The 24,180-nt window shown below is 49.2% G+C and overlaps 1 protein-coding gene and 1 long non-coding RNA gene across 5 annotated transcripts in view; one reads left to right on the plus strand and one right to left on the minus strand.

Annotated features, from left to right (window-relative positions):
• The window catches only part of RNF43 (ring finger protein 43), a 65,398-nt gene that overhangs the window by 30,419 nt on the left and 10,799 nt on the right, over positions 1–24,180 (plus strand). The window contains exon 3 of one of the 4 annotated variants that reach the window (XM_043483029.1): positions 18,180–18,302. In XM_043483029.1, coding sequence (XP_043338964.1) covers positions 18,180–18,302 — 123 coding nt within the window. Of the gene's footprint in view, positions 1–18,179; positions 18,303–22,928; positions 23,149–23,231; positions 24,125–24,180 lie in introns of those variants that run through there. The other 3 variants (XM_043483032.1, XM_043483030.1, XM_043483031.1) reach the window with 3 other exon arrangements.
• On the minus strand, positions 3,488–23,483 carry LOC122450780. Its single transcript, XR_006272228.1, has 3 exons — positions 23,374–23,483; positions 20,103–20,237; positions 3,488–3,717 (listed from the first exon to the last, which is right to left on the minus strand). It is a non-coding gene; the product is annotated as an uncharacterized LOC122450780 (long non-coding RNA).

Here is a 24,180-nt window from a genome sequence, read left to right on the forward strand (position 1 = left end):
GCATCTCAGGTAGGTGTGGGCTTAGCACTGAGATATGCTGATACTTTCTGAGGTACGCCTATCTAAAGGCAAAAGCGTGGCCTGATGACTGGCTGCCTGATGACTCCTACACCGTAAGAACTCATTTATAGGCATCCGCACAGAGGTACCCACCCGAACAAACACTAAGAAGAAGCTAAGGAAAGTGCCCAAGATCTCAGTATAGTCACTGAGTCAACAGTGATATCAGATAAGGTGCTTTTTTTTATGGGGAGAGGTATGTTGGGGGGAAGAGCCGCCGATGCACCTGTGGTTGGTGATTCAGAAACTTGGTGCCACATTATATGGCACCATGAAGCCACCTTATGTTCCCGCCACCCCATGGTGGCTGATGTTGTATAATTACCCATTTGTAACCAAGCCAAGAGGAAATGGACTGGATGAAAGCCAGAGTGAGGCGTAGTTACCTCTTAGCTGAGCCACACTCGGGACCTATGAAGCTGAATGGCTTTTCAGGACTCCTTTCTGTACCTGTGAAGCAATTGTTATTGTCAGCCTAATAGGGGTTGATTCTTATGGGTGTTATGCATTTTTTCTTGCCTCTGAAGACAAATATATGTTCACATTTGGGGCTTTTCTGGTAGCTCAGCTGGTGAAGAATCCGCCTACAATGCAGGAGACCCTGGTTCAATACCTGGGTTGGGAAGATCCTCTGGAGAAGGGATAGGCTACCCACTCCAGTATTCATGGGCTTCCCTGGTGGCTCAGATGGTAAACAATCCGCCTACAATGGAGGAGTCCTGGGTTGGGAAGATCTACTGGAGGAGGGCATGGCAACCCACTCCAGTATTCTTGCCTGGAGAATCCCATGGACAGAGGAGCCTGGTGGGCTACACAGTCCATGGGGTCACAAAGAGTCGGACAGGACTGAGCGACTAAGTACACACATGTTCTCATTTAAATATATTCAAATGAGGGATTTCCCTGATGATCCAGAGGTTAAGATTCTCTGCTTCCAATGCAGGAGGTGCAGATTCAATCCATAGTTGGGGAACTAAGATCCCAAGTGCCGCATGGCCAAAAAATTAAAAATAAATGTGTTCAAATGAGCCCCCATGGTTCACACAAGTTGCCAAATTGTGATATCTCAAGCAGGAACAGGGTCCAGACAATTCCTGTTGACTGAACTAGGACTGAACTTAATCCTAGACTGACTCAGCTTCTCTGTTAAAGTTGTTTGAAATTCTGATATCCCGCCAGAGATTGTTTCTAAAGAGTTCTCAGTGTGAAGTATGAATCACAAATGAATGGAGTCTCGGGAGACCAAAAGCTCAAGCTTTCAGTTTTAATTCAGCATACATTTATTGATTGCCTGTTAGGGCACTGTGTTATATATGGGGATATAAGGAAACCCCTGACCTCAATGTGGTGGATGAGTATATAAATTTATGCTGAAGATGTAAAGTACCTCAATAAATACAAACAAGTCAATGGGACATTTCAGATGAAGAAGAGAGTCTTCATGAAAGAGGTGGCATGTAAACTTGTCCTTGAAGGATAAGTAGGATGTTTGAAAGTGACAGGATAGAAGTAAGAGGCATTCCAAGAGGATATAAGAGTGAGTAACACGATTTGGTTTGGACAAGTGGTATATAGTATGTTTAGAAGGGAAGTGGAGATAAAGCTGAAAAGGGAGAGGCGAAGAGGAAAGAATTAGTACTTTTTGAGTACCTATTGTGTGCAGAAATGGTTGGTACTTTAATTACATTCATTTCATTTAATCTCTGCAATGCTCTTGGGTAGGTGGTGGTACCCACATTTTTTTTACCCACAAGGAAACCAAGACTCAAGAGATTAGGCCACCCTTCAAAGTCACACACATCTTGTATGTGACAGAGTTGAGATGTGAAACCAAGTTGTCTGATTCCCAAGCGAGTGCCAAGCCCTGATTCAGTAGGCTGAGTTTGAGTTTAATTCAGAAGGCAGACAAGAATCATTATGGTATTTGAACAGGACAGTGACATGATCAGGGCTATCTTTAGGAGATTGTATAGTGATTTAGAAAAGCGAGACATTGGAGACTAGTGAGAAGTCTATTGTAATTGTTCAGACCCCGGAGACATAGAGAAGGTAGGTTTCCAACTATGAGTTTGAGTGATTAGATATGGTGACTTTGAGGTGCTCAGGCTGTATCTCTAGGAAAATGATGGTGTCATTAACAAAGATGGGTTAGTTAAGAGGGCTTACTGGTTTAAGGTGGATTAGAGGGTACCAGTAAGATGATTAAGAAATAATGTCAAACAGGAAGTGCACGAGAATTTGACTTTGGAAGCAAATTTGGGAATTATCATTGAAGATATTGGAATGATAAGAACTCTCTGTAATAGAAATCGGAGGATATATCCTTATATTAAAATGAGCAGAAGAAGAGAACAAAAAGAGGCAACACATGAGGGGCACTCGGAGAAGTAGCATTATGTCATGACCAGCAAGTGAAGAGGGTGTCAAGAATGGGTATCCAACAAATGAGAAGGAATTTAGAGATATATGTCTTCCTCTAGCCTCAATCCCTTTCCTTAGGAAACAGCTGGCACCCCTGGGTTCAGATTTGTCCACCCCCGCCACTCCACATTCAATCAAGGGAATTGTCTGTTAAAGACATGTTTGGTAGTCACATTTTTGATTGAAGCTAGTGAAAGCTCTGTTTTTGTGCTACCAAAATAAAATAAAAAAATTCAGGTCTTGCCCTAAATCACTGGAGGTTTAGCTCCCAAGAAAGTTCTTACAATTTTGGTGCTTCTGTTCTTTTACTCTGTGATTCTTCCTGTGGTCAATCCTTTCATTATACACGAAATTCACGCCTGAAATTCAGGATTCCTGGTTGCAAGCCCAACATGCATTGCGTTGTATCTTCAACCTAATTTGTTAAAATGGGTGGTAGTAATAAAGGAGAATAAAATAGCTAATGAAGGATTATAAAGCACTTTGCTAATATAAAATACAACATCAAAGCTGAATAATAGTCTTAATTTAGGTTGAAGGGTTCGATTAGCAGAGTGAAAATAAAAAGGACAAAGGGTAGTGTTGCTTTGTACCTTGATAATCAGTGTACAAATCAGAAGTGCCTATTGATCCTTACTGCACTGTGAACTCTCAACCCAGGAATTTGGCTCACCTCCCTGACTAAGTACTTCCCTCACCCACTCAGTCTGATGATGGTACCTCCCCAAATCTCCTGACAAATGCAAACAGGAGCTTGTGTTCAGCAGAGCTAACTTGATAACTGAGAGGATTCTTCTTCTGTTTATCAGCACTTTGATTATCTTTTGGTATCTCTTACCATTTGCACTTAGCAGGAAAAATAAAGAGGTTTGGGCAATTATGAGGTAACAAAGAACTTATAGTTCACAAAGAGCAAGTCAGGGGATGTTGGAATATTTGAACACAGTCACATTTGGTGTGAGGCAGCCTCATGCCATGTCCTCAGGGCCAGTAGAGACTGGACAGCTGATCAGGCTCCCGGGAACCTGAAACAAAGGCAAGGGGGGCGATAGCAAATGGCCCCTCAACTAAAGTCTTTACGTTTTGGGCTTCAGATACATCAACTTTTTAAGGTATAAAGAAAAGAGAGGGACTTCCCTGGTGGTCCAGTGGTTACGACTTCGCCTTCCAAAGCAGACGGTACAGGTTCAGTCCCTGGTTGGGAGCTCAGATCCCACACGCCTTGTGGCCAAAAAACTAAAAACATAGAACAGAAGCAGTATTGTAACAAATTCAATAAAGACTTTAAAAATGGTCCACATTAAAAAAAAAATCTTTAAAAAAATAGAGAAAAGAAATATAATTCATCCCTCATTCCACTAAAGGTAAGATAAAAGAAACCACTCAGAAAAAACATGGAGTACCGTTGAAAGTAAATCAACTATGAATTTTCCGTGCAGATCACTGGTCCAAGTTCTTGTAAAATCGTAGTAGTAGAGACTAAAGCCACCAGAGAACCAGAGATACTCAGCCAACACTGTGGGCTAAACCCAATGGGAGGCAAAACTTTGCGTCATTTCTGTAGGGGTGATAAATAATAAAATTGTTTTTAACAGTCTCTAAATGGCTCCTGCCCTGAAAGAGCTTCCGATCAGATCTAGGGGACAGACCAAAGAACCCAAAGTGACGGGGGATCCCCTAAAAGAGACATAGTAAGAAAGTGAGTCTCCCTTTTCATTTCACGGTCTCCCAGCACACATGCGCTGTGCTCTGTGAGTCCGTTCCCTGTGTATTGTTTCACAGATGGCCTTGGGATTCTTGTACATAAGTGGGTGTATACATGGCTATAGATCTACTGTCAGATTTAATCTTTTGAGAGCAGGAACTAGTCCCTTTTTTGGGGTGAGGCAATGCATTAAGGACTCTGCTCATTTCTGCACATTGATACTGAAGAAAGACCATAAATAAGAGTAACCTGGGTATGGGTTATTAAGCAGAAAGTTCTTCCTAAAATAAGTGATTTTGTTCAGGGTTATAGAGATTTAAGCATTATATAAAAGGGAAAGAAGAGAACTCTCCCCTGCTTAGAGGCCAAAATATAATAAAAGTGGCTTTAAAATGTAAACTTACAGGGAATATAGAGAAGGTTTCTAAAGAGAAAGCAGAAATACGAAAATAATCATATCCTGATCAAATGACACGGCAACCACCAAACTTATCTCAAATATGGTAATTAGAACAGATAATTCAACATGCATTTTTCTTAACATCTAGCATGTACAAGTCCTTCTTACTTGAAGGAGCTCAGGGTCGACTTTACAGGAAGTGAAGTAGTTTTGTGGAACATCTCTTAAGAGTCAGGTGTTCTCCTGGAGGAAATGGGAGAGAGGGTGGGTCACAGTGAAACACTGATACAACTAATTGTAAGGGTTATTAAGTGTCATTTAAGAATGTTGAATATATCACTTCAGGACACTCCACATATGTGTTAGTCGCTCAGTCACGTCCAACTCGTTGTGACCCCCTGGATGGCCCGCCAGGCTCCTCTGTCCATGGAACTCTCCAGGCAAGGATACTGGAGTGGGTAGCAAGGCCCTTCTCCAGGGGATCTTCCCAACGCAGGCCCCCTGCGTTGCAGGCAGATTCTTTACTATCTGAGCCACCAGGAAAGCCCAGGAGACTCTACGGGAGAAAGTAACTGGGGGGACTGAAGGCTGGAGAAAGGATTAGAGAGGGGCCCAGTTTGGCCTGGGCTGAGAGGTCAAGGATAAAAAGGGTGGGGAGCTGTAGGACTTAGATCTCGGAGCCTCTGGCTCACAGGAGACTGGGAGGTGCCACTTGTTTTTTCTGTAGAGCCAAGGAGATAGGGGAAAGGTTCATGGGAAGAGAAAGTAAAAGGAATTTATTAGCGAACCAAACTACTTTCCCATATTATACACTTCCTGTAAAAGATTTCTTATAGCAAAGACAGTGTTTTTCAGGTCTTTCATGTCTAGAACTCTGCTACAAGAAGCCAGTTAGATATCTTACTTTGTAGTTCCTAGGAGCTCAAGAGATGCTATTAGGAATTACTCAAGTATTCAGAGGATGGAAATACTAACTGGCACCAATGCCAAGATGCCCAGGCTCCATCCATAGAGACCCAGTAAATGCCGAGCCCAGAATGGTAGTCTCTCCTAGGCTCTCATGATACCCTCTCTCACTTTTTCTTTTATCCCCTGCCTAGAAGGCTGCACTGCGGGTGGGAATAAAAATCGACTCTCCCATTGCATCCAGGCAGCTGCCAGCAGTCTGTTTGCCTTGTTCTTTGCTGGCAAATCATTAAACAGTCCCCCCAGAGCAGGCCTCTTCCCCAGGGCCACCCTGTGGACGGGGGTTCAGAGCTGTGGTCAAAGGACTGTCAGCAGTCAGGCTGGAGCCCTTGGGCTGTCTCCAACACAAGCCTCCCCTGGCTGCTGCCTCTTCTGAACAGAAGCCTCTTTGGCCCAATCTCAAACCCCAGTGGCTTTCGAGGAGAGACTCTGGGCATCTGTGTTGGCTGTGGCCTGAACCACTGTGTCCTCCTCATCCTCCTGATGTAATTTCTCAAGGCAGCTGCCCCTGTATTTCCTCTGTTGTTTCTTTATTGAAGCACTGGCCCATGATCCATATTTTTTTCCACTTTGCAGTGTAAATGGAGCAGTCTGTGACTGCCCAGGATCTGGGGATTGGGATCAGGCAAGCATACTCCCTAGCTTCACCTCATCCCCACTCACAGTGTGACCGTTAAAACCTGGGCAGAGGGACCTCCCTGGGGGCCCACTGCCTTCCCACGCAAGGGGTTGTTCAGTCCCTGGTCTGAGAGCTAAGATCCCACCTACCTCTTGGCCAAAAAACCAAAAGAGAAGCAGTATTGTGACAGATTCAATAAAGATTTTAAAAAAAACCAAGAAAACAAACAACAACAAGGAAACAACCTGGGCACAGATTTGGTTGACCTGGCCCATGTGAATACAATTTGTTGTTGAGTCAGTCGTGTCCGACTCCTTGCCACCCCATGGACTGCAGCACGCTAGGCCTCCTTGCCCTTCACTATCTCCCGGGGTTTGCTCAAACGCGTATCTGTTGAGTCGATGATGCCATCCAACCATCTCATCCTCTGTGGCCCCCTTCTCCTCCTGCCCTCAATCTTTCCCAGCATCAGGACCTTTTCCAGTGAGTCAGCTCTTCATATCAGGTAGCCAAAGTATTGGAACAATATAGTACTGAATACAATATCTGCCCTCAGAGGGCCTCCAAACCAGTCGTGGAAGACAGCAGCATGAAGCAGAGTTTGCAGGCAGCTGGAAATTCCTACAACATCTGAGCAGAAAAACACGTGAAGTGTGTGTGAAACAGCCAGGTTTATGTGGCCGTTTCACACACACACTGAAATCACTGAACTTAGCAATGCTTGAGTAGCCCTGCTGATAGTCCTCATATACCGATGACATATTTAAATGAATAATCTGACTTCCTCAAATTTCATTTCTTTGGTCTTTTTCTTTTTTTTTCCCCCCACAGGGACTGTTTGGTTTTAGTCTTTGGCCTTTGCAGCATTAACATCTGAATCTAAATAATTACTTAAAAACAAACACTGCCTGCTTCCAGCAGGTTTCTAAATTCCTACCATCTCTGGCATGCATTTGGCTAGAACAGAAAAGCAAAATAATAAAGCAGACTGTGTCAAGGCTGTTTGCAGCACATTGGGTTAAGTGGAGAGTTCAGTGAACTTTCACGTGTGGGAAGAGTGAAGGCCGGGCCTGGGAAGGGCCCTGTCCAAAGCCTCTTTAGACCCTTATCCTGGAAATATGCGGAACAGGTATTAAACCCTTGTGATGCTGCCACCCGTGTCCAGACCTCAGCCTTCCTGCAGAGGACCTCTTTGAACAAGACCTGGCTAAATGAGGGGCCTCGGTGCCTCCTATAGGATGGAGGTCAATGTGGGTGTCAAAATCTCCCACGACAGTGGTCACTAGCTGAGCAGCAAAATGCAGCTGACATGTCAGATCTCTTGGTAGGATTGTTAGCATTTGAGGCCAGGTGAATTCCTTACCTGCTGTGGGGAGAGACTCCAAACCACATGACTGAGGTGTCTTCTAAGGTCTTGACATTTGTTGGCCTCAGAGCCTTAGTATTCTATTTCCCAGCCTTCCTTCCAAAACACATTGATGTAACTAAAATGATATTTGATGGGCTCCTCCCTCTCCTTTGCTCCTAACATCATGCATAGCTTCTTGGTGCCCCTATAACTAGAGGTCCTTCTGGACCGAGTCAGGACAAACCCTGGTTCTCTATGGGAATGTAATGGACAAAAAAATCTACCTCTTGAGGGGCTTCCCTGGTGGTCCAGGAGTTAAGACTCCACCGTCCAGTGCAGGGGGCATGGGTTTGATCCCTGATCAGGGAACTAAGTCCTGCATGTCATGGGGTGCAGCCAAAAGTTTAAAAAACAAAACAAAACTAAAACCTCTATCTTTTGGTGGTTGTGATTTTTCTCCTTTTCTGATTTCCACCAAATAAGGTTTCTTCTCTGATATCAGTTTATTTCAAAATCAACCCAGATAGTCAGTTCTCTTCTTTCTCCACCCTTTCTTCTTCCTTCCTGCTTAATTTGTAAGATATATTTTAGAAATTACAGCTTGGGGATTTCCCTGGTGGTCCAGTGGCTAAGACTGTGTACTCCCAATTTAGGGGACCTGGGTTCGATCCCTGATCAGGAAACTAGGTCCCACATGCCACAACTAAGACTTGGTGCAGTCAAAATAAGTAAATAGATTTTTTAAAAAAGAAATTACAGTTTGTATCTATTTAATATGTGTAACTTTTAAAAATGTGTGCATGTGTCATTTTAAAATTCCAGAAAGATAGAGTAATACTTAATATTATACTTCCTCCTTATATGTATTTTATTAAAAGAAATTACAGATAGGTGGTGATGACCTTGGCTTTTCAGGTGATGCAGTGGTAAAGAATCTGCCTGCTCATGCAAGAGATGCAGGTTTGATCCCTGGGTTGGGGAGATCACGTGGAGAAGGGAATAGCTATCCACTCCTGTATTCTTGCCTGGAAAATTCCATGGACAGAGGAGCCTGGTGGACTACAGTCCATGGGGTTGCCAAAGTGGGACATGACTGAGTGACTGAGCATGAGCATGCATGACCCTGGTGAACCACAAGGATGCCAGGCAGAGGATGGGGTCGGGAAAGGCCCACCATAGGACCATCGTAGGGTAAAGGAGTCCAGTCACATCATGGAGTTGGACACGATCTGAGACAAGGAGAGGTAACTTTTTTACTTGAAGAATGAAGACTAATGTGGGAGGAGACAGTGAGAGAGGTGGCAGTCTGCCTGAATGTCCATTATCTAGGTCTGAGCTTGTGTGACCTCTAATTTCAGGATACACCTTTCTCATCCTAGACAAACATGGACGATTCATTGGGAAAGCATCTCTGAGCAGCGTCTGGGTCTGACTGCCTTGTTGTGGCTAGGAGAGATGAGATAAGCCCTAGAGGGGAAGAAGGAAGCTGAGACTGCTGGGCAGAGAGAGCCTGGGCCCAGAGGGAAAAGGAGCAGACAACTCCTGTCTCGTTGTTAAGAATGATTCAAGTTGGAAAATTCTAGAAATGTAGATCCTGAAGCCTTCCGTCCAGGCCTTCTAGTACTCAGCTGATGTTTGGTATACCACCCAGAATACTTCCCAACACATAGACCTGGAGGCGGACTGGTATAATATTCAGGGAACTGGGGTTGAATTTAGGAGACTTGGCCTCCTGTAACCCCCTTATGTAACCATGGCCGTCTGTAGCATGAAGCTCACATTCCTTGTCTGTGTAAAGCAAGTTTTAAAGGTACCTTACAGGTCTGAACCAGGCTCAACTGTTAGCAATTCACATCTCTTTTATAAACTGTATGGCAACTGGATTCAAATTGAGTTTTATTCATTCTTTCGCCAAATACGAAGGGCCTGTTGTTCTTGCGTGCTAAGTCGTGTCCGACTCTTGCACGGACTGCAGCACACCAGGCCTCCCTGTCCTTCACTATCTCCCAGAGTTTGCTCAAACTCAGGTCCATTGATTCGGTGCCCGCTAGACTCCTCTGTTCATGGAATTCTCCAGGCAAGACTACTGGAGTGGGTAGCCATCCTCTTCCCCAGCGGATCTTCCTGACCCAGGGATCAAGCCCGGGTCTCCTGCATTGCAGGTGAATTCTTTACCATCTGAGCCACCCACTTAGTGGGAAGCCCTCTAAGAGCTTCCAGATGCAAAGTCCCAGACTGGACCCTCGGCGAGCTCAGCTCCTCACCTCAGACTGCCCCCTGCCTTCTGCTGGAAGCTGGCGGGTCCTTTCATCTCTTCTCTTATCAGCCCTCTTACTCACCAGCACCCCTGTCCCCAGGAAGTGTTCTCTGGATCAAGCAAGAGATACTGGAGGCCTCTATCATCCATCCTGTCTCTGCTAGTCCCTTTCCATCAAGGGTATGCTTGTGTTTCTCTCCTCCCACCAACATTATTTTCTTTCGTATCTTTAAAAAAGAAATCACACCATCAAGCCGGCATACATTTTCCTTGTAAAAGCATTTTAACAAATAGATAAAAAGAAACTCCTCTTGACAATCCTCCAGCCTCCCAACTTAACTGATTAGGAAACTCAGCCACCCCAAAGAGGCAGAGATGCAGTCTAAGGATGGATGGAAATGCAGTCTAGAAGTTTCCAAATCCTAAACAATTGCCATTAGGATCTACACTGTAGAGGTGCGCATCGGCCTCTTTAAATAACGGGCAAGATGCCCACACTGGCCCCCAGAGATTACAGCAGCAGCAGCAACTCCAGGCCAGTCTGCTTTTCCCAACGCCCAGCTCCAGGGGCGTGACTTTACGATGCTCCTGGGTCCTGTCGCCGGAGATAAAAGTCAGGTAGTTCCAAGTTCAGGTAATGGAGGTTGCACGGGAGAGGATCATTATAAAATCTGAAAAGAGGAAATGGGGAGAAGGTGCCTTTGATGCCTGGCCAATGTTCCCGATTACAAAGGCAAAATTGTAGCAGGCAGTAAAGTTACCCGTCCAAGGCCTGGGTGAAGGTCTGTGAGTGGACTCAGAGAATAAGAGATTATTGCGGCTGAGCTGGGCGGGGACGAGGGCGGCTGGGAAATAGGAGACAGCAGAGAATTGCTTGCAAGAGCACACACCCCGAGAGGAGGAGATGCCATGGATTAAATAAGACCCGCGTTAAGTTCGGGGCTCAGTTGAGCCCTGGAATGCCCTTTGTGAGGAGGTAATGAGATCACACGGGAAGGAGGCGGGCTGAGAACTGGAAGAGCTTGTTCAGTGGGGTTGGAGGGCTGAGCCCAGGAGGGAAGTGACCGTGGATAATGAGCTGTCCCAGACAGGGCTGAGGGGAGCGCTGGCATTCAAAGGTGCTGTGACGACCGCCGAGGGAGAAGCTGTCAGGATGGGCTTTGTCCCTTCCGAGAATAAGAAGGCATTTTACTATTGTGGATGCAACGGTGTCAATAAAAATAATGACCATTTAATGAGCACTTATTGGGACAAGCCTGATAATCCAGGGGCTAAGACTTAGTCCTTGCAATACAGGGGAGCTAAACCCCGCATGCCACAACTAAGAGTTCATATACTTCAACTATAGATCCCACAGGCTGCAACTAATACGTGGTGCGGCCAAATAAATCAATACATACAAATAAATATTTTTCAAAATAGTAATGAGCACTTAGTGTCGGGAGGCTCCATGCTAGGCACTTAGGGCCATTTTCTCCAGACTTCATGATAATCAGGAGGCATTTTTTATTCCATTCTGAACATGAAGAATAGGAAGTTCAAGAAAGCTAAGTGACAACCTGTCCCAGGTCACACAGCTAAATGATGGAGTCAGAAAATGAACCTAAAGGCTGGGAAGGGAATGGAAAAATCAGAACAAATAAGTTGAAGGAGGAGGGCAGAAACATACAGACCAGAGCATGAAATGCAGCACACACCAGCAAAGACCTGCACCTTTACATTGGTGTTCAAAATGTGTGTGCAGAGTTGAGTTCTCAGTTGGAGTGGCCTGGATCCTATGGAAGAAGTCCTTGTAATTTGCTTCTCTCCTCATAGCAGTGTCTGGAATTGGGCATTGGGTCTCCTGGCCTTTCAGCAAGATGCAAGTAGTTCTTAAGCTGGCTTGGTTTCTAGGAGCCCTCCCCAGCCACACCATCTCCAGGTCCTGCAAGCCCATTTCTCTTGGTTCTCTCCTGATATCACTGACAGGACGGGTGGCCGATGTGGAAATCATGTTTACATCTGCATTATTAGGAGACATTGCTTCCCAAGGAAGTGGATGCATTTAGATCTGCTTTCTTCTTAGGAGCCCTCTTCCCAGCTGAAAATTCCCTGGAGGAGGGGGTAAAAACAGTCTCTGTGTTACACCCCAGGGAGACCAACCCTGCCTTGCTAGGAATTGAATGACCTTTTCTTGGCTTTTGTTTTTAAACTGAGAATACGTACTTGAGAAACTCTCATTGTAAAAGACTCCACACAGAAGCACAGTCAGCATGATTTTCATGCCACAGATATGACTATGCAAGAAATACCATGGTACTTTATTTTTTTTAAATGGAATTCCTGACTTAAAGGTCCTATCCCACTTTGCAGGAGACCCAGGTTCGATCCCTGGGTCAGGAAGTTTCCCTGGAGATGGGCATGTCAACCCTCTCCAGTACCCTTGCCTGGAAAATCCCATGGACAGAGGAGCCTAGGGGACTGGGTCCATGCGGTCCCAAAGAGTCAGACACGACTGAAGCGACTGAGCATCCTCCTCACAGAGCAGCCAAAACTGAGAAAACTAATACTTTTTACTTGTCCACACTGGTCGCCACCAACGTGACCACTGTCTGAGCACAAGTGTTCCCTTGGAGTCCAGGTGGGCACAGCATCTTTGCCAGGATCCAGCCTCCGGGGTCCCTCCTTCTGGAGCACAGGCTGTAGATTCCCACCACGTGGCACTGTCCAGGCCCCTTCCCCATCCTTCAGATTCTGGGGACTCTGACTACCCGCTACGCCCACCCAGCTCTGCAGACAGACTCCTTTCTGCCCTCAGGACACTCCCGTGTCCTCAGTGACTTCAGTCTTTCACCAAAGTCAGGAGGAGAGACCTTTAGCAACTTTTGCTTTTGGTAAATGCCCCCCAAGGCAAGGAAAGAGAATGCAAGCCTCTCTTCTTGGAATGAGAGGAGGGAAAAAACAGGAGCAATATATAAATAGCTCTTGTTCTTTTTTATTCTTCCACAACAACACAAAATAAAACTCAAATTAATATCTTTTGTACATTGTCCTATGATTGAAGTACTCAGCAAAACACCAAAGTCTCTTCTCCATCTCTTCTCTAATTCCTCTCCCAAAGCCATGGTTATCAGGATTTTGGTAATTCGTGCTGTCTTCATAGGTAACTATCAGTTATGTGGTTGTAGGCATTCAGTATTTAATTTTAAAACCTATGTAGCAGGGACTGTCCTGCTGGTCCACTGGCTAAGACTCTGAGCTCCCAATACAGGGGACCTGGGTTTGATCCCTGGTCAGGGAACTAGATCCCACGTGCCATAATGAAAAGATCCCGAATGCCAAAACTAAGATCCAGCGCAGCCAAATAAATACTTTTTGAAAAGAAATAAATAAAACCTATGTAGCAGGCACTAGAGGGGCAGTGGAGGTCTATCACAGGCTGCAGGAGGGAGGGAGGGAAGTAAGTTGATAACTAAAATACCTTGGGGTAAGTCTGTGTGTGTGCTAAGTCACTTCAGTCGTGTCTGACTCTTTGTGACCCCATGGACTATAGCCCGCACGGCTCCTCTGTCCATGGGATTCTCCAGGCGAGAATACTGGAGTGGGTTGCCATGCTCTCCTGCAAGGGATCATCCCCACCCGGGGATAGAACCAGCGTCTCCTGCATTGGCAGGCCAGGGTAAGTCTAGGCCTGGGGAATTACAGTGCTCTAAGGGCCTATGGACAGAGGAGCCTGGCGGGCTACAGTCCGTAGGGTCACAAAGAGCTGGACACCACTGAAGCAACTTAGCACACACACAAAGGCCCTGAGGAGGGTCTCCAACCTACCCTGACAGAGCAGCAACACCAAAGGTTTTGAAGACATGAAACAGGTTCTTTCTGGAGCATGGGCTGCCAGCGGGGAGAGGTGTTGGAGGGGTGGTAAGCCATGAGGAGGCATGAAGGCTTGACCTGGAGTGGGCAGAGCCTTTTAAGCCATGTTTAAAAGTGCAGCCTTTATTCTAAGAGCTATGAGGAGCCTTTTCAGCTCCTAGAGAGGAAGAGTGAGTGAAAGTGAAAGTCGCTCAGTCCTGTCTGACTTTTTGTGACCCCATGGACTATACAGTCCATGGAATTCTCTAGGCAAGAATACTGGAGTGGGTAGCCTTTCCCTTCTCCAGGGGATCTTCCCAACCCAGGGATCGAACCCAGGTCTCCTGCATTGTGGGCAGATTCTTTACCAGCTGAGCCACAAGGGAAGCCCAAGAATATTGGAGTGGGTAGCCTTTCCCTTCTCCAGGGGATCTTCCTGACCCAGGAATCAAACCAGGGTGTTCTGCCTTGTAGGTGGGTTCTTTACCAACTGAGGTGTCAGGGAAGCCCAGAAGGGAAGAGAGATGCCCACATTAGACCACTTTGGCTTCAGTATAGGGAACTAAGCCAGGTGGGTTGACCCCAGTTAACTGGTTATTTCAGTAAATCGGATGGTGGCTTGTGTTAGAGTTAGTATGGGAATGTCAGAAAGAGGACAAAGAATAGAAATGTTTAGGAGATAGAATTGCTAGAATTTGATGATTGGGGACTTCCTTGGTGGTCCAGAGGTTAAGAATCTGCCTTGCAACACAGGGCACAGGTTCAATCCCTGGTCTGGGAACTAAGATCCCCATGCCTCGGAGCAGCTAAGCCCGCGCACTCTGGAGCCCATGTGCCCCAGTGAAGAGACTAAGTCCTGCAACTAAGTCCTGACACAGCCCAATAAGTAAATATTAAGAAAAGAATTTGGTGATCAGTTGTTGGAGGTGGTGGTAGGAGGTGAAGGCGCTCAGAGGAGACTAGGAAGTCGCCTGAGTAATAGGTGGATGGTGGTTCCAGTCCCTCAAAAATGGAACACTGGAGGGGCAGTTTTGAGGCATAAAATGATTAGTTTGATGCTGAGTTTGAGGTGTCTCATTTAAGGTTCTTCAGGCAGAAATGTCCAGGCCCCTCCTGAGGGTCTGGAACTCAAGAGAGGTCTGGGCTGCACTAATGTAATTAACCATCTCAGTGTGGAAACCAAAGTTGAGGGTTTGGCTGGGGTCACCCGGGGGGGACCATGGAGCACTCTTCACTAAAAGAGAGCCTGGAATATTCCTGGAAGTCACCACCAGCGTTTCAGGGACTTGTGTTTGGGTCGTATGCTTTAGGAATGTATAATTAGAAAGCCAGGTTTTCTTGCTTATGAGTTAGGGGAAGGTACCATGTTTTCAAAGTCAAACGGATTGTTCTTTTTTTTTTTTTTAAACTTCATCTTACTTCTTTCTATCCCTCTAATGATCTGCTCTCAGCTGTGTAATCCTGGGCATGTTCCTTAACTGTTCTGTGCCTCAGTTTCATTTTTAAAATGGAGATGATTATAGGGTTGTTAAGAGGATAAAAAGAATACACAAAAGTGGTTAGGACACTGGTCCACCATATTTACTCAATCCATGTGAACTCTCATCATCATCCTCATCATTAGATTGACTATGGCGTTGACAATCTAGATTGACAATTAGAGTTACATGACTCCAGAGGGTGGAGTCAGACAGAGCCAGGTTCTAACCTTGTGTGACCTTGATTTCTCTGAGCCTCAAGCTTCTTCCTCTCAGTAGGGACGAGCACACCTACCTGGTAGTGAGATAATATCTGCAGGCTCTGGCATGCCAAAGGCAGTTACTAATGGTTAATTTCCTCCATGTCCTTCTTCTGTGGTTGTTAGTTCAGGACCAGGGAAGTCTGGTGACGCTGCACCATATTTTCCCCCTCCATCTCAGCACCCTCTGTTGAGCACTATAGGCAAGTACATGTTGGTTCCCACACCTGCAAGAAGACCTGGGGGCAGTGTGGTGGTTACATCTTCGCAAATCCTTCTCTAAAGACTGCTCCTCTCCAAAGTGACTTTCTCCGTCCCCCTTGACCCTCTGGTCAGGGAGAAGCATCTTGGAGTTATCTGGAGAAAGTCGGACTATACGTACGGCCTACATCGTAGGTAAGATCCTACGTGCATGCTTGCTCAGTTGTTTCAGTCTTGTCCAGCTCTTTGCGGCCCCGTGGACTGTAGCCTGTCAGGCTCCTGAGTCCGTGGGTTTCTTCGGTTTGCGGTCCCTCCCAACCCTCAGCACAGGCTGCTTCCTCTGCCAGGAAGCTGACCTCCCGTTTGTTGTGGGTCCCCTGGGTGAACACACATCATTTAAGTCCCCAAAGGAGCACAAGTCGCTCTGACCTCCCGTGGGATTGGAGGTCCCCCTCCCCAGGCCCTCCAGTGGGCCCCTGAAGGAACCTGCATCAGGACAGCACAATACAATGCGTTTGCACTCTTGTATGCTGAGCTTCTTTGAGGCAAAGAGCTTACTGTATTCTTTGTTGACTCCTCCACTCATTGAACAGTGCCTGGCCCCAGGAAGGCCTTCGGTGTTGGTAAAATGAAGAAATGAATGAGCAGATGGACAGACTTGTAGAGCTTGTTGAGATGGGGCTACAAACTTCACTACAGCCCCCAACTTTATGCCACACACCATTTCCGGGGGCTGGGGGATATAGAAACTTTCTCTCACACTAAATCTTGATCACCACTGGCCTGATAGTCCTTAATTTCTGGCAGCAAGAATGGAACTCACTCCTCTCTCAACACCCCCTGCTCAGAGATTTTTATTCACAGGGATACAATTCAAAGTGAGCTAGTGCATACTTATTGAGAACCTACTATGTTCAAGGGGCTGCAGTGACACAGTATGAGAAAACAGCCCAAAAATGCTTTCAAAAAGTGATTGTGCTTTTAAATCCAGCATTGGCATTATCATGTTCATAAACATCTTCATAAATTCAAAATTGTTCTGGTTCCTCTGACCAAATTCTCTCTGGTTCTTCCTGGAAGTCCTTTAGACTTCAACAGCAGGAACCAGGGAATCATGGGCAACTCCCTAGTAGGAAGTCCCATTCTTGCCAGGATACGTTGGGTTTCTGCCATATGGGAATCCCTGGCCCATAGACTTATGTTTTGCTCTCACAGTACTCTGGGAAAATTAGGTTTGAGTGGGTATTAGAATCACCCTGAAGGAGGGACTTCCCTGGCAGTCTAGGGAAGTTTGGTTAAGACTCCATGCTTCCAATGCAGAGGTAGCAAGTTCAATCACTGGTTGAGGAACTAAGATCCAACGTGCATGCCATGTGTACTTGCTCAGTCGCTTCAGTCGTGTCTGACTCTGTGTGACCCCATATACGCCAGCCCACCAGGCTCCCCTGTCCCTGGGGTTCTCCAGGCAAGAACACTGGAGTGGGTTGCCATTTCCTTCTCCAGCGCATGAAAGTGAAACATGAAAGTGAAGTTGCTCAGTCGTGTCTGACTCTTTGTGACCCCATGGACTATAGCCCACCAGGCTCCTCAGTCCATGGGATTCTCCAGGCAAGAATACTGGAGTGGGTTGCCCTGCCCTCCTCCAGGGAATCTTCCTGACCCAGGGATTGAACCTGAGTCTCCTGTGTCTCCTGCATTGCAAGCGGCTGAGCCTTCAGAAAAGCCCTGCATGCTGTGAGGTGTGGCCAAAAAAAAAAGTCACCCTGAAGAAGAAGAGAGTGTGCAGAAGGGCAGTCTCATCCCCTTGGCACGGGGACCTGTAGTCTCTGTTAGGCCTGTTGGCCTGCTTCCCCTGAGTCACTGCTCTGCACCAGCCAGGCTGGAGGCCCCAGGTCTTGGCTGGACCTGCCATACCCTCAGAGCAGGTGGGCAGAGCAGGCTGCATCCTCCTATCCATCCTTCCAGGGCACAGGATGAGCTCCTAGGAATTGTGCTACTCGAGGCTTAACTCTTAGCCAAACCTTATCCCCAAACAGTTCTTCTCCCTATCAGCAGCCTGCTTGCTCCCAGGGTAGGCACAGGGGGATGCTGAGGGGAGCAAGATAGCACCCAGTGAGAAGACTCAGGCCATAGGAGCGATGGGCATCTCCATGGCAACAGCTGCCAAGGGGACAGGAGGCACCAGCGGCGCCCAGCACTGCCCTTGGAGAGCAAGCGGGGAAGGCGAGATTCTGAGTGCAGTGAGAGTGGCTCTGCACCTGGGGTCTTGGAGCAGAATTAGGAGGTGGGAGAGGCTAGGGCCAGGAGAGCCCTCTGCAGCTGACCGGTTTGGAAAAGCAGGGCTTGAGGGTGGCTGGAGCAGCTTTGCCACAGGCTCTTTACTTCGGTGCGCGTTTTGGACAGCCCTCACTCCTGTCTGCCCCCACCTCCATGCATCATTGGTCCTGGTGCCCCTGAAACGACAACTGGGGGCTCCTAGCTTGCTATGAGACCGTCTGATAGGAAGCCCCCTCTATTGCGGCACCAGGAGGCCTGCCAGGCCCCCGTGGGAACAGTGAGGAAGCGCCCGGTGTGCCCAGCTGCGCCTTCTGCTCCCAGAGCCTCCTAACCTGTCTCTGTCCTTCTCCCCGCAGTCCCACCCCCTATACCTGTGCAACGCCAGCGATGACGACAATCTGGAGCCTGGGTTCATCAGCATCGTCAAGCTGGAGAGTCCCCGACGGGCCCCCCGCCCCTGCCTGTCGCTGGCCAGCAAGGTAGCGTCACCCTTGGCCCCCACACCCTCGGAACGTCCCCCAGCTCTGGGGTGTGAGAGGTCCTGTGCTCATCGTCTACTCGTTTCTCGAGAGTGATGTGCTCAGCTGAGGTTTTTATAGCCCATGACGAGTCTGAGAGACATGGAAATGCAGGCCCCCGTCCTTTCCCCACCAACTATGGGCCAGCAGAACCTCCTGGTGGCCCCTAGGGCTGGGACCCCCTCCTTCCTGCTCCCCATCATGTGGACGTTCCGACACCCCGCCCCGTGCCCAGCATCAGCGCAAAGAAGGGGTCAGCCGGAGGGCTTTTCCATCTTTCAGGTGGACTCACTGAGCACCGTGCAGAAGGAGCAGAAACAGAGCCAGTGCCCCTTAAAATACTGTTCCTCTGAGATTGCAGAGTGGCGGCCCGTGCTTCCACAGGGCGCCCCTGGCTGGAGCTGGCAGCCGCTGCCACCTGTCCACTGGCACGGGCTCTCTGGCTGGCACGCTGCCCACCGGCCTGCCACCTCACGGACCCACACACATCTGCATTCACGACCCCTGCTTTCACATCAGTTACTGCTTTCTTTGTGCTGATATGAGGGTGGGACCCAGCACAGGCACTTCTTGCATGTTAATTCTCATTTATGTTCCACAACGATCAGGAAAACTAGACACTGTCATTCTCTATTTGACGTAGAAGACAAGTCAGGCAGATGTCAGGGCGGGGTTCCTGCTCGCAGGGTAGGGGTGAGAGGGGGGTGACAGCCCCACCCTGTGGGCCTGCTCCTTGTGCTTAGGCCCAGGCCCACCCGGGGGGTTTGTGGTCCTCCTGAGGGCTATTTCCTGGGCTAGGAGTCTCAAGGGAAGAGCCTCCGTTCTTCTCTGATTCCCCAGGGGAATCAGTGGGCAGAGTGGTACCCATGGACCGGTGAGAATATTCTCTGGTTATGGTGATGCCGAAGGGGCTCCCAGGGAGGGGGAGATGGGGGCCAGGGCCCACCGGAGCTGCTGGAGACTGTGGTGTGTCTGCAGGATGGTGCGGGGCCTTGCTGGCAGCAGCGTTTTGTTAGGCCAAAGCTGCCCTGCTTCTGGCTATTTCATTTCCATCGCTTGACAAAGTATGGGCAAATGTCACTCACTGTGTATTTGGTAAATGACTGCCTGCTGTTAGGAAGGTAGTGTGAGCAGAGAGAGGTGGGGAGACAGACGGATGGGGAGGACAGGTTCTGAGAAGCCCTGCTGTCCCTCTGAAGCAGAGAGTGACTTCACACACACGTGGACACTCAGCAACCCGTCAGGATGTGCCCATGTAGGACAGAAGGCTTCCTGTCGCCCCTAGAGGACCAGGTTTCTGTAGGAGACGTGAGCCACGTGCAGAGATGCTGGGTCACGAGGAACATCGGTTAGTGCTCTCTGAGGTACTTAATGAACCTGGTTGGGCCTTTGTTTCCACTCCCATAAAATGGGACTTTGATTTCCTACCCTGGTGACCAAGGTGAGGTTGGAAATAGTGTCTGCCAAGTGCCAAGTAGTGCCTGAGCTATATCAAATGCCAAACCAACAGCTCAGGAGAAGCACCTTGACTTCCCAAAATTTTAGACACCCCACTGGCTTAACTAAACTCTTCAGTGTTTTTTTGTTTTTTGCTTTTGGTTGGAATTCTATCAGTTCCATGTGTTAATACGAGTTTTCTCATAGGAAAATGAACTGTGCCTAAGAAATGCAGTTAGCTTGGTTAAACATATTTAAAACTAGGGTCATGGGAGGAATAGGGGAAAGGTGGCTCTTTGGTGAGGAAACTTGAAAACCACTGACCTCCGTCAGCTCTGCGTTGGTGTATCCCCAGAAGTGGGGCTCCGGAGCCAGGCAGCCCTGCGTCTGGAGCCCAGCGTCTCCGCTGCCCTCAGTGTGACTTGAACATTTCAGCTCTTGGAGCCTCCGCTTCCCCATCTGTAAAAGGGGAACAATGAAGGGGCTGACGTCATGTAGTAGTTAGGAGGGGTGGAAGAGACAGCGCGGATGGAAGCTCTTGGTCTGTACCTAGCACACAGCGATCACTCAACAAATGATTGCAGCGGCCATCGTGGCCCTGGTTATTGGCATCTTTATCTTGTACTTTCACAGGCAACAAGGTTGGTCTTTCTCTCTCCCCGTTCTCTCTCCATCTCTGAAACCCTCACTGTAGTTCTTCTGGACTCTTTCCTTCTTGTCAGCACCACCACCTTCCTCCTCCTGCCCAGTCACCCCGATTGGTTTCTTTTTTATTATTATTTAATATTTTTTTGGCCATGCCTCATGGCATGTGAGATCTTAGTTCCCCAGCCAGGGATGGATTCGGAGCCCCCTGCCCTGGAAGGGTGGGGTCTTGACTACTGGACCACCAGGGAAGTCCCCGTCCCTGTTTCTCTATTAGTGGCTCCACAGCCATCCCTGTGATTCCCCAGGCCCTTCCCACCCTGTGCCTGGACTGGAAAGTGGCCTTTTGCCTGGTGGGAGGAGCTGGCTCTGGAGGCAAAAAGATGGATATAAGCCCTGCTTCTCTTACCATAGAGACCACCCCCTGGTAACCAGGCACTCAGAAGGCTGAAGTCCTGGGTGGGAATTCTGCTTGCACTGCTTATCAGCTGTGTGACCCTGGACAAGTTGTTCAGTCTCTCTGAGCCTCAGTTTCCTCAATTCAGAAGTGGGGCTGATGACTGTCTTATAGAGTTGTTGTGAGGAGCAAATGAAATCACGCACGCAAAGCACATGACAATAGCTAATACGATAATAACTAACACTTACGGAACATTTACTCTGTGCCAGGCACTTATTATAAGGCTTAACATGGATTAAATTATATAGCCCTCAAAACAACCCTATGAAGTAGGTTCAATTATTACCCCTAGTTTATAGAAAGGAAAACTGTGGCACAGAGCAGTTAAATGACTTGCCCAAAGTTTCACAGCTAATAATAGCAGATTCAGTCCGGGCAGAGTGGTTCTCAATAAAGGTGTTATCCCTTCTCCTTCCTCCTACCCTCACTTTCAAGGTGAGATGAAGCCCACCTCTTCTACTGAATCTGTCCTGGCTGACTCAGCCCAGCTAGGCCACTGAGAGCAGAAGCCCTTACCTTCAGGCATGCTGCCAGGGTCTCTGGCCATGCTTTACACACCAGGCTTCATGGAAGGGCCTTGTCAGGGGCAGGGTTGGGGCGGGGAAGCCAAGGGTCCTTCTTACCCCCAGTCCCACCCTCAACCTCAACTCACCTCTATCTCTTTTGTGTTGAAGATTTGTCAGTGTGTGCGTGTGTGTGGTGGGGAGGGGGGCAGGGGGGAGATGGAGGAAAGGGCTTTCTGCAGCGAAAAAAGGTTTGGAAATGACTGGTCTGTTTCATTTATTTGTATTCTAGAATGTTGTTATCAGCATTATAATTTTACATATATGCCTTGTCTCTGCAACTAGATTATGAGTTGTTCTGGAGGGCTTGGCCTTCCCCAGCTTGGTGTCCTGGGCACAGGGGGTGCTCAGTCAGTCAGTGATGAGGGGGAGATCCACAGTGATGTGTCTGGAGAGGGAGATCTAAGGCACGGGGCAGTGCAGAGCATAGACGTGCCCGAGTCCTGGGACGCACTGGCCTCCCTGCTCTAGGCTGTGGGCAGCCTGCTTGCTGCTCTTAGAAGGCCGGCTGCCTCTGCAGCTCCCAGAGAGGCCTCTGGGATGTCTTTCTAAAGCTTATCTTTCTATCTTGAGGGCCTGCCCATCTCCTCTCTTCCAGGCTCTGGTCTTGAAGAAATGCTTCTCTTCCTCCCTCCCTCTTGCTCAGGTGCAGGAGCGCAGCCATCTGGCCCTAAATCTTGCTTTTTGATTCCTAGAACTCTGGACACAGGCACCCACTGCCTGAAAGTCCTGTTTGTTTCCCCTGTTGGCCAACCCTCTCTCTTTGATCACTTTTACAACTTTGTAATTATGGGCTGTATTCGGCTGGGGTGTTTGAACGTCAGGGTAATTACTTTCCACTGTTCCTACCCCAACCCTTCAAAGAGAGAGAGGTGGAGAAGGCAGAACATCTCCAGAGGAGGAAGTTTATGCCCTTCCCTCCTGCTCTTCCCGGCTGGGCTGGGTTCAAGGTCTCACCCTAGGGGTGAGAAACAGAAGGCCTTGGTAGCACTGAGGATCCAGGAGTCTCAGTTCTGTGCCCACCTCTTGGCCAGTTTATGGACTAGGAGATTAGCAGGAGTCCTTCTCCTATTCCCCTGGGGTAGCTCCCATGCTCTGGTTTGGAGGTCTCTGAAGATTGGACAACTTTTTTTTTTTTTTTTTAATTTGGTTGGCCACCTTCACAGCATGTGGGATCTTAGTCCCCTGACCAGGGATGGAATCCACGCCCATTGCATTAAAAGAGCAGAGTCTTAACCACTGCACCACAAGGGAAGTCCCTGGACCACTTTTTTTTTTTTTCCTGGGGTCACCTAGATGGCCTAGGGGGTCTCCTAGGGGAGACTTCCAGCGCGTAAGCAGGCTAGAGGAGGATGAAAGCTGTGAGCTCTCCGCCTCTTCAGCAGTTCGCACAGGTACAGCCTGCCGAGCCTGGGCCTGGGCGCTGGTGGAGGGCCCGGCCCAGCTCCGCAGGGAAGGAGGAAGGGAAGGGGGAAGCTGCCCTCCTGACCGAAAAAGCCCCGCTGGAGTGTCTCCACCAGTCTCCCGGGGCGCCCCTGCCTGTTCTGAGGGGTCCCTGCGGCTGCCCGGGGAGTGGGGAGCCGGGAGCCGGGAGCAGCAGCCGCTCCCCCGGCCGGCCCGGCGGGAGACCTGCCCGGAGACCTGCCCCGACAGGCTCTCCCGGGAAGGGAAGCCGAGATCAAAGCGCCGGGGGTGTGAGCGAGTGAGTAAGCCCGGCGCGGGCTCCTCTTCCTGCCTCCACCGCGTGCGGAGCGGTTAACTCCTTCAGCGCCTGCAGGAAGGCCCCGGGCCCGTCCCCCGAGGCTCCGGCCCCAGGCCGGCGGGCGGTGCCCCCGCGCCAGGCAGACGGCCTGGAGGACGTCTGCGCCCGAGGGAGGCCGCGGAGCGCTCTGTCTGCCGGTCCTCTGCCCGCGCGCCCCCACCGCACCCTCAGCTCTCAGCTCCGGCGTCTTCCGGCACCCCCAGAGCCCCTCGACTCTCGCTTTTGGTTCTCTCTCTGGCTCTGCCGTCTGCTCCGCCCGCTTGGCTCGACTCTGGGAGCTTGGCGAGCTCGCATGTGGCGTCCTTGTGGGAACAGCCCCTAGGGTGCCTCCCCGGCCCAGGCTCTGTCGCCCCCCTCAGGGAGGGGTGAAGGGCAGAAGGCCGGGGCCTCAAGTAAGGCCCCGAACTGGAGCCGAGGAGGAGTTGGCCAACTGGACCTCGGTGGGAGACAGATGGGCTGGTCCCGGGGTTGTCCTTGACACCCCCTGGGGAGAGCACGCCCCGGGCTCCTGGATCGGCCTGTGGAGGCTGCGGAGGCGAGGGGATGCCCTGCGCCCTCCTCTTGTCGGGCACCGCTGGACCCTGGAAAGCCCAGTTCTGTTCTGAAGCAGCTCTCCATCCTTCTGAACAGGCGACCGGTCATCCCCCAATGCCCGGGGTTGAGGGACCGCGGTCACTCCCTGCTCTCGGTTCTCACCCTTCTTAGCGAAGGCAGACTAGAGATACCTCCATGGCAGGGCCATCTTACTTGTCCCCTGGCCTGGAGCCTAGTCCACCCCCTGGCACCTACTGAACCCTGTTAAGGATTTGCTCTGTTACAAAAGGAAGGACTGAATGTGGTCCTTGAAGGCAGTGGCCCTGGGCTCAGGGCGGGGCAGGAGGACCCTAACCCTACTGACCCCTTGCGTGTGTTAAAGGTGTGAGTGTGCAGAGGTGTGGGGTGTGCCTTAGGCAGGGGTGGACGTGTGAGGGG

The sequence above is a fragment of the Cervus canadensis genome, chromosome 1 (assembly GCF_019320065.1).
Source record: "Cervus canadensis isolate Bull #8, Minnesota chromosome 1, ASM1932006v1, whole genome shotgun sequence".
Lineage (NCBI taxonomy): Eukaryota > Metazoa > Chordata > Mammalia > Artiodactyla > Cervidae > Cervus > Cervus canadensis.